This window comes from Dendrobates tinctorius, unplaced genomic scaffold (assembly GCF_039654945.1).
Source record: "Dendrobates tinctorius isolate UK_male_01 unplaced genomic scaffold, ASM3965494v1 ptg000251l, whole genome shotgun sequence".
Lineage (NCBI taxonomy): Eukaryota > Metazoa > Chordata > Amphibia > Anura > Dendrobatidae > Dendrobates > Dendrobates tinctorius.
This window is the reverse complement of record NW_027361918.1, coordinates 5,919,783-5,934,644: the sequence shown is the minus strand read 5'-3', so window position 1 is coordinate 5,934,644 and position 14,862 is coordinate 5,919,783. Positions and strand designations below refer to the sequence as shown.

Genomic DNA, 14,862 nt, shown 5'->3' with positions numbered 1-14,862 from the left:
TCCACCTAAATAGTCTACTAAATGTCAAGAACAACCAGACCGTACACAGAGGCAGCAAGACCCAGGAGTCAGCGCACTGCCGATGGGTCTGATCATTGGCCCCCCAACAGGCGGAGGGCCGGAGAAGGGGACCGAAAACCAGCCAACCCACTGCATTCTCCACTGCACCAGTGGCCAAAGATGGGATGATGGTACCTTCTGTCTTTTGTAGATGCTGGACAGTGGGGCCACCTCACAGTCCTTGTGGGCTCCAAACACCTTGCACATGGAGCAGGTTGGGGTCTCACACGTCAGGCAGTAGATGTTAATCTTCTCATCCTCGTGCTCCTCACACATCAGGTGCTGCTCTGACTTGGTGTTGAGAGGCCTGAAAGACAATGATAGACATCGGGGGCCAACACAGAAATATGGGGGTCTACTCTACAGGAAAACTAAACAGAGAGCCACACCAGATGTTCTCCACCTACATCTCAGATAATTCCCATCATATGGAAGTTATGGCTGAACTCTGCACTGATTAATAAGGAATAAGAACAAGAGGAAGGATCAGGAATCACAATATAATTCTCTATGGAGCCACCACCAGAGGGAGCGCTCCACACACAGATGTATACAAGCACTGTAGAGGTCAGTATACTGACGCCTCACCAGTGATGGACAGTGGGTGCGGAAAGTATTCAGACCCCTTTAAATGTTTCACTCTTTGTTTCATTGCAGCCATTTGGTAAATTCAAAAAAGTTCATTGTTTTTCTCATTAATGTGCACTCTGCACCCCATCTTGACTAAAAAAACAGAAATGTAGAAATTTTTGCAAATTTATTAAAAAAGAAAAACTGAAATATCACATGGTCATAAGTATTCAGCCCCTTTGCTTAGACACTCCTATGTAAGTCACATGCTGTCCATTTCCTTGTGATCCTCCTTGAGATGGTTCTACTCCTTCATTGGAGTCCAGCTGTGTGTAATTACACTGATAGGACTTGATGTGTAAAGGCGCACACCTGTCTATATAAGACCTCACAGCTCACAGTGCATGTCAGACCAAATGAGAATCACGAGGTCAAAGGAACCGGCCAAGGAGCTCAGAGACAGAATTGTGGCAAGGCACAGATCTGGCCAAGGTTACAAAAGAATTTCTGCAGTACTCAAGGTTCCTAAGAGCACAGTGGCCTCCATAATCCTTAAATGGAAGAAGCTTGGGACCACCAGAAGTCTTCCTAGACCTGACCGTCCAGCCAAACTGAGCAATCATGGGAGAAGAGCCTTGGTGAGAGAGGTAAAGAAGAACCCCAAGATCACTGTGGCTGAGCTCCACAGATGCAGGGAGATGGGAGAAAGTTCCACAAAGTCAACTATCACTGCAGCTCTCCACCAGTCGGGCCTTTATGGCAGAGTGGCCTGACGGAAGCCTCTCCTCAGTGCCAGACATATAAAAGCCCGCATAGAGTTTGCTAAAGACCACATGAAGGACTCCCAGATGATGAGAAATAAGTTTCTCTGGTCTGATGAGACGAACATAAAACTTTCTGGTGATAATTCTAAGAGGTATGTGTGGTGAAAACCAAGCACTGCTCATCATCTGCCCAATACAATCCCAACAGTAAAACATGGTGGAGGTAGCATCATGCTATGGGGGGTGTTTTTCAGCTGCAGGGACAGGACAACTGGTTGCTATTGAAGGAAACATGAATGCGGCCAAGTACAGAGATATCCCGGATGAAAACCTCTTCCAGAATGCTCTGGACCTCGGACTTGGCTGAAGGTTCACCTTCCAACAAGACAATGACCCTAAGCACACAGCTAAAATAACAAAGGAGTGGCTTCAGAACAACTCTGTGACCATTCTTGACTGGCCCAGCCAGAGCCCTGACCTAAACCCAACAGAGCATCTCAGGTGAGACCTGAAAATGGCTGTCCACCAACATTGACCATCCAACCTGACGGAACTGTAGAGGATCTGCAAGGAAGAATGGCCGAGGATCCCCAAATAAAGGGGTGAAAAACTTGTGGCATCATTCCCAAGAAGACTCATGGCTGCACTAGCTCAAAAGGTGCGTCTCCTCAATATTATTATTATTTATTGTTATAGCGCCATTTATTCCATGGCGCTTTACATGTAAGGAGGGGTATACATAATAAAAACAAGTACAATAATCTTAAACAATACAAGTCATAACTGGTACAGGGGAAGAGAGGACCCTGCCCGTAAGGCTCACAATCTTCAAGGGATGGGTGATAATACAGTAGGCGAGGGTAGAGCTGGTCGTGCAGCGGTTAGGTCGATCGGTGGTTACTGCAGGTTATAGGCTTGTCGGAAGAGGTGGGTCTTCAGGCTCTTTTTGAAGGTTTCGATGGTAGGTGAGAGTCTGATATGTTGTGGTAGAGAGTTCCAGAGTAGGGGTGATGCACGAGAGAAATCTTGTATGCGATTGTGGGAAGAGGAGATAAGAGGGGAGTAGAGAAGGAGATCTTGTGAGGATCGGAGGTTGCGTGCAGGAAAGTACCAGGAGACGAGGTCACAGATGTATGGAGGAGACAGGTTGTGGATGGCTTTGTATGTCATGGTTAGGGTTTTGTAATGGAGTCTCTGGGCAATGGGGAGCCAGTGAAGGGATTGACAGAGGGGAGAAGCTGGGGAATAGCGGGGGGACAGGTGGATTAGTCGGGCAGCAGAGTTTAGAATAGATTGGAGGGGTGCGAGATTGTTTGAGGGGAGGCCACAGAGCAGGAGGTTGCAGTAGTCAAGGCGAGAGATGATGAGGGCATGGACTAGGGTTTTTGCAGATTCTTGGGTGAGGAATGAACGGATTCGTGAAATATTTTTGAGTTGAAGTCGGCAGGAAGTGGAAAGGGCTTGGATATGTGGTTTGAAGGAGAGATCAGCGTCAAGGATTATTCCGAGGCAGCGAGCTTGTGGGACTGGGGAGAGTGGGCAGTCATTTACTGTAATTGATAGGTTCGTAGGGGGGTGATGTGAGATGGGGGAAAGATGATGAATTCTGTTTTGTCCATGTTGAGTTTCAGAAATCTAGCGGAGAAGAAGGATGAAATAGTGGACAGACATTGAGGGATTCTGGTTAGTAGGGAGGTGATATTTGGTCCAGAGATGTAGATCTGTGTGTCATCAGCGTAGAGATGATACTGAAAGCCATGAGATTCTATGAGCTGTCCCAGGCCAAGGTGTAAATAGAGAACAGCAGGGGCCCAAGGACTGAACCTTGTGGGACTCCGACAGATAGGGGGCGAGGTGAGGAGGTGGTGTGTGAGTGGGAGACGCTGAATGTCCGGTCTGTTAGGTATGATGAGATCCAGGATAGGGCCAAGTCTGTGATGCCGAGGGATGAGAGAGTCTGTAATAATAGGGAATGGTCCACTGTGTCAAAGGCAGCCGACAGGTCCAGGAGGAGGAGGACAGAGTAGAGTGTCGCTTGCTCTTGGCGGTTAAGAGGTCATTGGTGACCTTAGTAAGGGCAGTTTCAGTGGAGTGGTGTGACCGGAAGCCAGATTGTAAGCGGTCGAAGAGGGAGCAAGAAGAGAGATGGGAGGACAGTTCAAGATAGACGTGTTGTTCCAGTAGCTTGGAGGCGTAGGGGAGAAGTGATATAGGGCGATAGCTAGATACAGAGGATGGGTCAAGAGAGGGCTTTTTGAGGATAGGTGTGATGGAGGCATGTTTAAAGCTCAATACTGAGCAAAGGGGCTGAAGACATGACCATGTGAGATTTCAGTTTTTCTTTTTTAATAAATTTGCAAAAATTTCTAAGTTTCTGTTTTTTTTCAGTCAGGATGGGGTGCAGAGTGCACATTAATGAGAAAAAATGAACTTTTATGAATTTACCAAATGGCTACAATGAAACAAAGAGTGAAAATGTAAAGGGGTGTGAATACTTTCCGTACGCACTGTATATACAGTGATATCACTGCTCTATGTCCTGGTGATCTGGGTGTAGTACTGATCACTATAGTGACCTCTCACAGGTGATGGGAGAGGGAATCAGATCCTGCTCGGCTGGGGTGGGCAGATGAGGGGCAGCCCACTGCAGGACTCAGCATGGGTGGCGGGCTCCTTGGGGAACATTGGTTGCAATCTCCATCGCCTTGAACGACACAATCGTCCACCTCCTCTCCATCTACCATAGCATTGACCATTTCCTGGGTTCTGGCCTTGGTGCCACTAGCCATCCTTGTACTCTTTGGTTACTGACACAGAGATGCGACCCTTGCACCCACACACTTTATATTATTATTTGCACTCTGACAGTCTAGTGCTGGGCTGATCTTAAGACCCCAGCAGCAAAAGCTACAGCTGGTAGTCTCTAGTGTGTGGGAGTAGGGGTCCCACACACACACACACACACACACACTATCTCAATCCCACCGCTGTGCCACCACTTGTAAGGAAAACGCCCGCGCACACGAGAGGAGCCGGAGATATGGATATCACACCGCCATCACCAACCTGTGATGGAGCTTACACAGTCACAGCTCTCTGGCACCCCCTTACCCTCAGGTTAGTCAAGGAACTGCACCTTGGATAAGTAGTCGCCGAAGAGGCTGCCCTGTCACATACTGGTTATCGGGGCACTCTGCAGTGAGGGCGGTATATATAGCACCAGTTCCAGGCCGGGAATATATACACTGCTCAAAAAAATAAAGGGAACTCTTAAACAACAGAATATAACTCCAAGTAAATCAAACTTCTGTGAAATTAAACTGTCCCCTTAGGAAGCAACACGGATTGACGATCAATTTCACATGGTGTTGTGCAAATGGAATAGACAACAGATGGAAATTATTGGCAATTATCAAGACACCCTCAATAAAGGAGTGGTTCTGCAGGTGGGGACCACAGACCACATCTCAGTACCAATGCTTTCTGGCTGATGTTTTGGTCACTTTTGAATTTTGGTTGTGCTTTCATACTCGTGGTAGCATGAGACGACTCTACAACCCACACAAGTGGCTCAGGTAGTGCAGCTCATCCAGGATGGCACATCAATGCGAGCTGTGGCAAGAAGGTTTGCTGTGTCTGTTAGCGTAGTGTCCAGAGGCTGGAGGCGCTACCAGGAGACAGGCCAGTACACCAGGAGACATGGAGGGGGCCGTAGGAGGGCAACAACCCAGCAGCAGGACCGCTACCTCCGTCTTTGTGCAAGGAGGAACAGGAAGAGCACTGCCAGAGCCCTGCAAAATGACCTCCAGCAGGCCACACAGATGAAAGCAGGTTCACACTGAGCACATGTGACAGATGTGACAGAGTCTGTAGACGCCGTGGAGAGCGATCTGCTGCCTGCAACATCCTTCATCCCGATTTGGCAGTGGGTCAGTAATGGTGAGGGGTGGCATTTCTTTGGAGGGCCGCACAGCCCTCTATGTGCTCGCCAGAGGTAGCCTGACTGCCATTAGGTACCGAGATGAGATCCTCAGACCCCTTGTGAGACCATATGCTGGTGTGGTTGGCCCTGGGTTCCTCCTCCTAATGCAGGACAATGCCAGACCTCATGTGGCAGGAGTGTGTCAGCAGTTCCTGCAAGATGAAGGCATTGAAGCTATGGACTGACCTGCCTGTTCCCCAGACCTGAATCCGATTGAGCACATCTCGGACATCATGTCTCGCTCCATCCACCAACGTCACGTTGCACCACAGACTGTCCAGGAGTTGGCAAATGCTTTACAGGTCTGGGAGGAGATCCCTCAGGAAACCATCCGCAGCCTCATCAGGAGCATGCCCAGGCGTTGTACAGTAGGGAGGTCATACAGGCACGTGGAGGCCACACACAATACTGAGCATCTTTTCCTTGTCATGAGGCATTTCCACTGAAGTTGTATCAGCCTGTAATTTGATTTTCCACTTTGATTTTGAGTATCCTTCCAAATCCAGACCTCCATGGCATATTCATTTTGATTTACATTATTATGTTTTATTGTTCTGAACACATTCCACTATGCAATGAATAAAAATCTGCAACTGGAATATTTCATTCAGAGATATCTAGGATGTGGTATTTTAGTGCTCCCTTTATTTTTTTGAGCAGTGTATATATACCTCTGGTCTGTCACTGCCAGGATCCTCCAATAACACCAGGATGGTATGCTGCCACCAGTTCCTCGCTAGATATAAGCCCGATCCGTTATCAAGCTTATAACGGGTGAGAAACCAACCCCAGGTAGCGTATAAGTACTAGCCGGACTCACGGACGAGGGAAATCTGGTTTCGAGATAAAAGAGCAGCCAAAGATTAATTGATAGTTTAATTGCTGAAAGGCACACTAGATAATACAAATATATACAGAGTAATATACAGAGATTACAGCCAGAGCTGCAGATAAAAGCAGTGTACAGGTATGGGATTGCAGCTAGCTGTATGTGTCACGTTACCGTTTCTTATAGCATGTGGGCCCCAGGGAAGCGCTGAGTCCACAGGTCCTTCCTTAGCTCCTCACGTAATGTGACGCGGCTTCCATGGCAGAACAAAGAAAAGACTAAAGGTGTGCAGCTAGCTTTTAACCCCTAGCTCGCCCCCTCCCATATTTGCCACCGCCCCTCTGGGTTGAATTGAATTTTCCTCCCTTTACCTCCTCGCTGAAATAATTCCCAATATCTAGGCTGGGTCACTTCTTCCTAGCGGAAGGTCCAAACGGGACGAGTGATGTCTCAACGGGTTTGTTGGGGCTGGACCGATACAGAGAGTCCAAACTTGGGTCGGCTAAGTGGTTCTTGAGATCCAGTCTCGATAGCTCGGTATTGAGGACCGCTAGAGCAATATGAGACACAGGTTTCTGGTGGTATGTTGGACTTAACCCTGAGATGCATGGTACTTTCATAATTAATCTCTAGATGTCGGTGACGCTCGGTCTAGAGTTTTCCTTTGAAGTAGGCAGACTTTGCTGTAGTACTGATCACTATAGTGACCTCTCATCAATGATGTATATACAGTGATATCACCGCTCTATGTCCTGGTGGTCTGGGTGTAGTACTGATCACTATACTGACCTCTCACCAGTGATTTATTTACCTGGACGACTCTTGCTTGTAGATATCGATTATATTTTCCACCAGTAGATTTCGTTGTAGCCCGTACACGCCATGTCTGTCCAGCACAACCTCATGTCGACATGAGGGGCAGCGGAATCGTCCCCCTGAAGAGACGGTGCTGGAACCACGCGACTGCCAGAGAGGATTTGAAGCCTACAGAGACAATCAGGGACTGCGTCAAGAATCATGGAATGTCTGAGCTGGCTGTCAACTCTGGACATATCTGGAATGAAGCACAATGTATCTAAGTTCACATAGAAGTTGTGACAGATAATTGCCCATTAACCCATCTCTGTAGTAACACCTCTGTATCCTTTTACCTCTGTAGACTGTTACCTCTGTAGACTGTTACCTCTGTAGACTGTTACCCCTTGTTGCACTTTCATCGTATTTTCCCCTTTTTGGGGTGGGTCGCAGCTAGTGATACCACCCTGTCATCTAGAATGAAACTGGGATTTTTGTTTATAATCTGTTCCCTCTGTAGACTATTAACTCTGCAGTCTGTTCCCTCTGCAGTCTGTTCCCTCTGCAGTGCGGCAGATAGCTGTCGGGTGCCACTCCAGGGAGGTGTCTGGCTGTGGCTGCTGATCCCACTCGGGGACAAGTCACTTGGACAGGTATGACTAACAGGCAGGCTGAGACACAGGGCAAGCAGGCATGGCTTGGAGACACAGGGCAAGCAGGCACGGCTTGGAGACACAGGGCAAGCAGGCACGGCTTGGAGACACAGGGCAAGCAGGCACGGCTTGGAGACACAGGGCAAGCAGGCACGGCTTGGAGACACAGGGCAAGCAGGCACGGCTTGGAGACACAGGGCAAGCAGGGACGGCTTGGAGACACAGGGCAAGCAGGCACGGCTTGGAGACACAGGGCAAGCAGGCACGGCTTGGAGACATAGTGCAAGCAGGCACGGCTTGGAGACACAGGGCAAGCAGGCACGGCTTGGAGACACAGGGCAAGCAGGCACGGCTTGGAGAAACAGGGCAAGCAGGCACGGCTTGGAGACACAGGGCAAGCAGGCACGGCTTGGAGAAACAGGGCAAGCAGGCACGGCTTGGAGAAACAGGGCAAGCAGGCACGGCTTGGAGAAACAGGGCAAGCAGGCACGGCTTGGAGAAACAGGGCAAGCAGGCACGGTATATGAGGGAACAGGTTTAAAGTTTTGATCTCAGATGATTATTTATGTGAAATCTCTTTGTGCTTCATATATTGCACTATCATGGGCCGATTATGACATAACTGTATAGCTTTTCCCTTTATTATGTGAGATATCGCCTCTCGTTGTTGCTTCCGCTTGGTGTCCCTTGATGGTGTTTTGCTTTTTTTTAATGTAATTTTAAATTTGACATTTAATAAACTATATATTTTTTATCTGCATGTGCATTGGGATCTCTTCACATTTCCACGAGTATTACACCTCTAATGGGATTTTTGCTGTTGTTTATGTCCTATGATTTTACTGTCTCTCATAAAAAGGGCAAAGATCATGGAAATGCAGATGGACTGTCTTGGCAAGTAGAAAAGGATTACTGGAAGTCTATCACGTCTGGAAACCCCGTCTACAGCGACCTACTGCAGGATCCAGCAGCCTTCAGGGCTAATTAAGAAAGTGGAGGAATCTGATGACACGGTATTTCTTCTTAATGATGCCAGATGTAAATTCTGTAGGCCCAGAATCATAGACTGTTGTCTGAATACTGACTCTTCTTGAGGTTGAACTATTTGCAAATGGACGAATGGTTATTTACCTCTTATATCAGCTCCTACAGTTTATTGTACGGTTTTCTTTGCAAATCAGGAATACAGGGTGACTGAATAATGATATTTGCTGATATGCTGATTACACATTGTACCAGGCCATGCAGTTTGTTGATTTGCAAACATTGAAGAATAAACTATAAATATTCAAACAATGCAAATCATCCTCATCGCACCTGCCCCTTGACCAGTGAATGATGGATCTATGGACAATTGTGAACTATACAAGGAGACTTTGCCTCCGTTCCAATGGATTCTACAGGCTGTCAGCTTAGGGGACAACGTCCTCAGCTGTAAGAACACAGATCTGCTCCATTGACCATCACTAAACCCTCAGACATGTCTTGAAGAATCCAGATTGGGAAAATCAGGTCATCTAGCCACATACCTCACTGCTCTCGGTTAGCTTCCCAAGCTTGTCTTTACCTCCTCTCTTTGGGGGCCTGCCAAAAGCAGGGTGTCACTGGTGGGGGTAGTCAGCCCTGGAAGCAGCTCTAATCCCAGCGAGTCAGCGGAAGGCTGAGACTCTGTATTTGCACCATCTTGGATATTTTGCTGAAACTGTTCTATAAGCTATTGTTTGTTGGTGATTTAATAAATTATTGCCACACTGTTTTGCCCTCACCCTGTGTTGTCTGACTAGTGTTCTGACCACGGGAAAAGAGCGCGGGCATTCAGTGGTATGAGCTCTGGTACACGCAGTCTTGCTAAAGGCAGCCGGGCCAGCAGATGAGAGCACCCACTGACCCTCCACAGTCCTCTGTAGGACTTCTCCTGTATTCTTGGCGTAGTCCTCAGTAGCACCCCTCCCGTCCAATAGGTGTAGTCCTCAGTACCACCTCTCCTGAACACTGGGTGTAGATATCAGTACCCCCCCTCTCATACACTGAGTGTAGTCCTCAGTACCACTCCCCCTCCTTACTGGGTGTAGTCCTCGGTACCCCCTCTCCCGTACACTGGGTGCGATCCTCGGTACCCCCTCTCCCGTACACTGGGTGCGATCTTCGGTACCCCCTCTCCCGTACACTGGGTGCGATCCTCGGTACCCCCTCTCTCGTACACTGGGTGCGATCCTCGGTACCCCCCTCTCCCGTACACTGGGTGCGATCCTCGGTACCCCCCTCTCCCGTACAATGGGTGCGATCCTCGGTACCCCCTCTCCCGTACACTGGGTGCGATCCTCGGTACCACACCGCCTCTCCCGTACACTGGTCTCCTGTATACTGGGTGTAGTCCTCAGTACCTGTATCTTCTGTATGTGTGGACACTATCACATCTTGGTGATGGGTGAATGTGTAGATTCCGCAGTCATGTGATAATTACATAACAGGTGATATTTTCCCATGTTGTGTTTTTTTTTCACTGATCTTTTCTTACAAGGAATCTGACCTTTTGCTCCTCACTACTGGCCGTCTCTGTACACTGACCTAGGCGTAAGTTAGGGCCAGGCCTTTCCTAGCAGCAGGATGTCCAATGTGCTGGAGCAACAAGCTTGCGCATGGTTACAGTTCCCGATCTCTGGGTCCTTGTTTTGTCCTGGGGTAAAGACATAATGCGGTGGCGATCGGTCCAATAATGGATCCTCCTTCGAGGGCCCCAGGGCCCGAACTGGGGAGCTCGCCCAGGACACTGGACTCGATTATTAGTTCATTCACTAATGTCTAAGGAAAATCTGGCAAATTTGACACCTTTAGTAATGCGGAGGGCAGCGGACGCCCATAGACACCACCGGGGCGGCACAGACGAACATAGAGGACACGTCCATGGACTAGCAAAAAAAGACGTCTTAGGACTAGGGAAAAATAAAAAATTTGTGTCACATATAATCCCTTAAAATATATAAATTTTAATAATTACTTTTTAAAAGAACACCGCCCAGTGTGTGAGACCAAAAAAAAAATCGTCTTAGGATACACAAAATTACAAAAAGAACAGTTCTAATAAACACAGACTGATAATATCAATAAAGCAACCTCAAGGGTCCTTGGTTTACCCTTAACTGACCACTGCCTAACTGTGGAGGTCGGCACCCTAAGGAGGACGCGGCTTAGCGCCCCCACCCAGCAATGGCTGTCCCAATCTCTCTTTAGTAATCCACAGGTAGGTATGATGTCCGTGTGGAGCAACCACAAAACCTTCTAAGGGAAAGAGACAATAGAGCAATGAATACAAAGCCCACAATAGAAAGTGTAACCTAATGTGCAGGATACAGACAGAGGTATACACAACCAACGGAAGGAAGTAACGGCACTTATCCCAGGTAGATCTCGCCCCCGACGCGTTTCCCCGGCCATGTGGTTCATCAGGAGGCCCGATAGGAACCTGGCTATGCCAGAGATAACAGGTGCTCCAATAGAGAAAGCATGCCCCAAACAACCTATGCTCAGGGGATTTATATATCCCTCAGAGGTCAGGGGATCAATGAAAAAAATCAGACACCCACCTGAAAGCTAGTGGTATAAACACTGGGTCTCTTTGGGTTTCTGTAGTATTCCGCCATATTAGCGTGGTCCATAATAAGCATATGGCCGTATCATCATCAGAGAGGCGGCCGGATAGCAGGGTGTGCTTAGGAGGTAATGCACCAGGTTGCAGAGCCAAGAGATAATGGCACTCTGCGATACAGATGACCGACGTACCCCGCCGATATGCGTTCCAGGGTGGAACGCACAGGAAGCACCAAGGACTTCCTGTAATGGGAGGAATATTTCGGGTCATGAGCAACCAGACATGCGTTCCACGCTGGAACACATCAGACAGAGCCATAGCCTACTTCCGGTGATATTTGCAGATGGTAAAAGGCATGCGCGTCGGTGACAGAATCCCCAATGTCATGAAGGTGCTGACAAATTTTGAAAATTGCTAAAAAATAACAGTAGAATAATTTTTATAAAGTTGCATTTGTTTTTAACCACTGTGAGACAGTGACCGGCTTTGTTGTAAATGGCCGGTGTCGCAGAGGAGAAGGTACTCTGCGCCGTAAGCCTGGAATGTTGCTCTGGGACCTGTAGTTCTACGAGCCTTGTTTTTGTGTATAAGGGCGGCTTACAGGGTTAGCCGGAGAGCTGTGCGGGACTGGCTAACCACACACACCTACCACCTATGGAGGTGGTTTTCAGCTACATAATGTGACTGTGGTTTGGTCACATGACCTGTGTTGTAAGGTCCTGACAGAGGACAGGTCTCTGTGTGTTGGAAGGTCCTGCGGTGGACCGGATTCCCAAAGAGCACATGGTGAGGCCATGGACCTGGATGGTCACTGTGTTGGAAGGTCCTGCGGTGGACCAGATTCCCAAAGAGCACATGGCGAGGCCATGGACCTGGATGGTCACTGTGTTGGAAGGTCCTGCGGTGGACCAGATTCCCAAAGAGCACATGGCGAGGCCATGGACCTGGATGGTCACTGTGTTGGAAGGTCCTGCGGTGGACCAGATTCCCAAAGAGCACATGGCGAGGCCATGGACCTGGATGGTCACTGTGTTGGAAAGTCCTGCGAGTGGACCGGATTCCTGAAGAGCAAAGTGTGAGACCAGGTAGCTGCAGAGTCTGTGATGGCTGACTGTGTTGGGGAAGCTACTGATCTTCTAAGGGTCTGGAACTGTTCGGGTGGGACCTTGCTGAACAATCGTATGGTATAGTGATCCTAGTAAGGCAGCTTCCTCGGGAACCTAGGACTGACAAGGAGTCAGCGTGTGGCGGAGCTCCTGGAAGGTAACCCAGAGTGTGGGGAACTGTGTGTACTGACGAGGGTCAGTTAATGAACTGTGCGGTCACCCACGGTAACTGGACGGAGTGAGGTCCAGCGTGTAGAGACTGCAATCTAATGTTGTGTGTCATGGAGTAAAACTGAAAGAGACATTGGCACCACATGCGTTCGCCCACGGTAACTGGACAAAGAAGTCCGGCATGATTAGTGATGGTGACTTAAAGCCGTGAACTATGAAGTGCTATGGACTATGTGTTAGGTCTGTGATGTGTAACATGGACTACAGTGGCTTATCCCGAGAAAGCGTTCCTGTGTGCCTTCATCCTGTTGCCAAGCGAGTGTCCCCCAACACACTCAGTAAGCGCTGTCTTACACCACCCATATATAAGCATTTTCAAAAGATAACAAAGCGACAGAGAATATGAAATAAAGACAACAAATCGACATAACCTGATAAAATAAAACCATAAATAATACTTAAGATAAATTCCCTGCAATAGAGACCCAACTAAATACAATGTTGGGAAAAAACATATGGAGTCCATTATAGAATCAACCATAATCACAATAGCAGAAGGAAATGCCAAACTTCATCTTCTCAAAGTTTTAACAAAGTGGAGAAATCTAGAGTATGGGTGATTCAGATAAAGCATGTGTAAGAAAGGCATTCATTAGACCCCTGGGAGACCAGGACGGCATCCTGAAAATCCACTCTGCCTCACGCTTCAGGGTGACCTCATCAAAGTCGCCTCTTACTCTGGATTTGACCAGTTCAACCATAGAGGAGATATCACCCGAACGTCCGCCATATACATTATTGATGTGGGGGGCGACAGGGGTGTCCCGTTGATTTCCCATGTCGCCCAGGTGCTCTCATTTTGCCAATGTAGTCCAAGGGGCACGTGCGTGTGGCTCTGTAGACAAGCCCCATGGACCTACAATTGCCAAAATCTCTGGTGTAGAATGTCAAACCATTCGCCGCACTACAAAAAGTTTTAGTGTACATTTGGTCATGACTCAGCACCTAGTACAGTTTCCACACCTAAAATAACCACATGGTTTCTATCAAGCCAGGTACCAGCCTGTGTAGGTCTCTGATAAAGGCTATGTACCAGCTTGCCACCACTACCTCTCCTATATGTGATGTTCGGTGTTGGCGTTATCAGATCTTTAAGATTCGGGTCTGCCAATAGGACTCCCCAGTGTTTTTTAAAAATTTGATAGACCCTCTCAGCTTGATTGTGATATGTGCCGATCATTCTGACCACATGGTCATTCAAGTCACAATCTCAGGTTTCGTTTTTTCACTAAGGAGAGATGATCGGATGATCTGTGCCGGCAAAGAGCCTCGTCTTATGGTTTATCCAAAACACTGCTGGGGTAACCCGGCTCCCTGAACCTATGATAGAGATCCCTCGCGTCTTCTAAAAGTCCCCATATGGGAACAGTTCCTCCTTAGACGGAGGAACTGTCCTTTTGGCATCCCCTTTTTGAGAGGAACTGGGTGATGGCTTTCCCGTTGCAACAAGCTGTTAGTTGCCGTCGGCTTATGATAGGTGCAGGTACTGATTCCTCCATCTGGATTCTTCGAGAGAGTCAGGTCCAGGAATGTGATGCTATGATTACGATGTTCAGACGTAAATCTTAGCCCAATGGTGTTCTTATTAATCTCTTCCACAAAACTGCAAAAAATGTCCATGGACTACACCACGCCCAAAGTGCCAAACAGAGGACATCCATGGACTACACTACACCGCACTGAAACATAAGGGACAGCCATGGACCACCCCACAGCGGTACTGGTGAACATAGGACAATCCACAGACTTCACCAATGCGGTAGTGCCAAACTCAAGGGACATCCACGGACTGCACCCCATTGGCGTTGCCAAACGTAGAGGACATCCATGGACTACACCATGCCGATACCGTCAAACAGAGGACATCCATAAACTACATGACATAAGCTTGAACAATTGGCAGCCATTAATAGAATGGTATTTAACAGGAAAGTATGCAAGATTCTACATCTGAGCAAGAAAAGTGAAAATTACAGTCACAGAATGGGAGGAATAGAGCCAAGCAACAGCATGTGTGAAAAAAAAACTTGGGAATACTACTAGATCACAGATTGCACATGAGTCAACAGTGTGATGCAGCAGCAACAAAAGCAAACATAGTTCTAGGCTGTATTAAGAGAAGTATACAGTCTAGATCACGTGAGGTCATTATTGTCCTCTACTCTTCCTTGGTCAGACCTCGACTGGAATACTGTGTCCAGTTCTGGGCTCCACATATTAAAAAAGACATTGAAAACCTGGAGCAAGTTCAGAGAACCAGGATGGTGAGCAGACTGCAAAGTA

The 14,862-nt window shown here is 48.0% G+C and overlaps 1 protein-coding gene across 1 annotated transcript in view; it reads right to left on the bottom strand.

Moving 5' to 3' along the window:
• Window positions 1–14,862, bottom strand: part of TRIM54 (tripartite motif containing 54) — a 92,935-nt gene that overhangs the window by 73,779 nt on the left and 4,294 nt on the right. The window contains exons 2-3 of the mRNA XM_073557789.1: window positions 7,017–7,189; window positions 196–367 (exon numbers count right to left, since the gene is read on the bottom strand). Coding sequence (XP_073413890.1) covers window positions 196–367; window positions 7,017–7,189 — 345 coding nt within the window. The remainder of the gene's footprint in view (window positions 1–195; window positions 368–7,016; window positions 7,190–14,862) is intronic.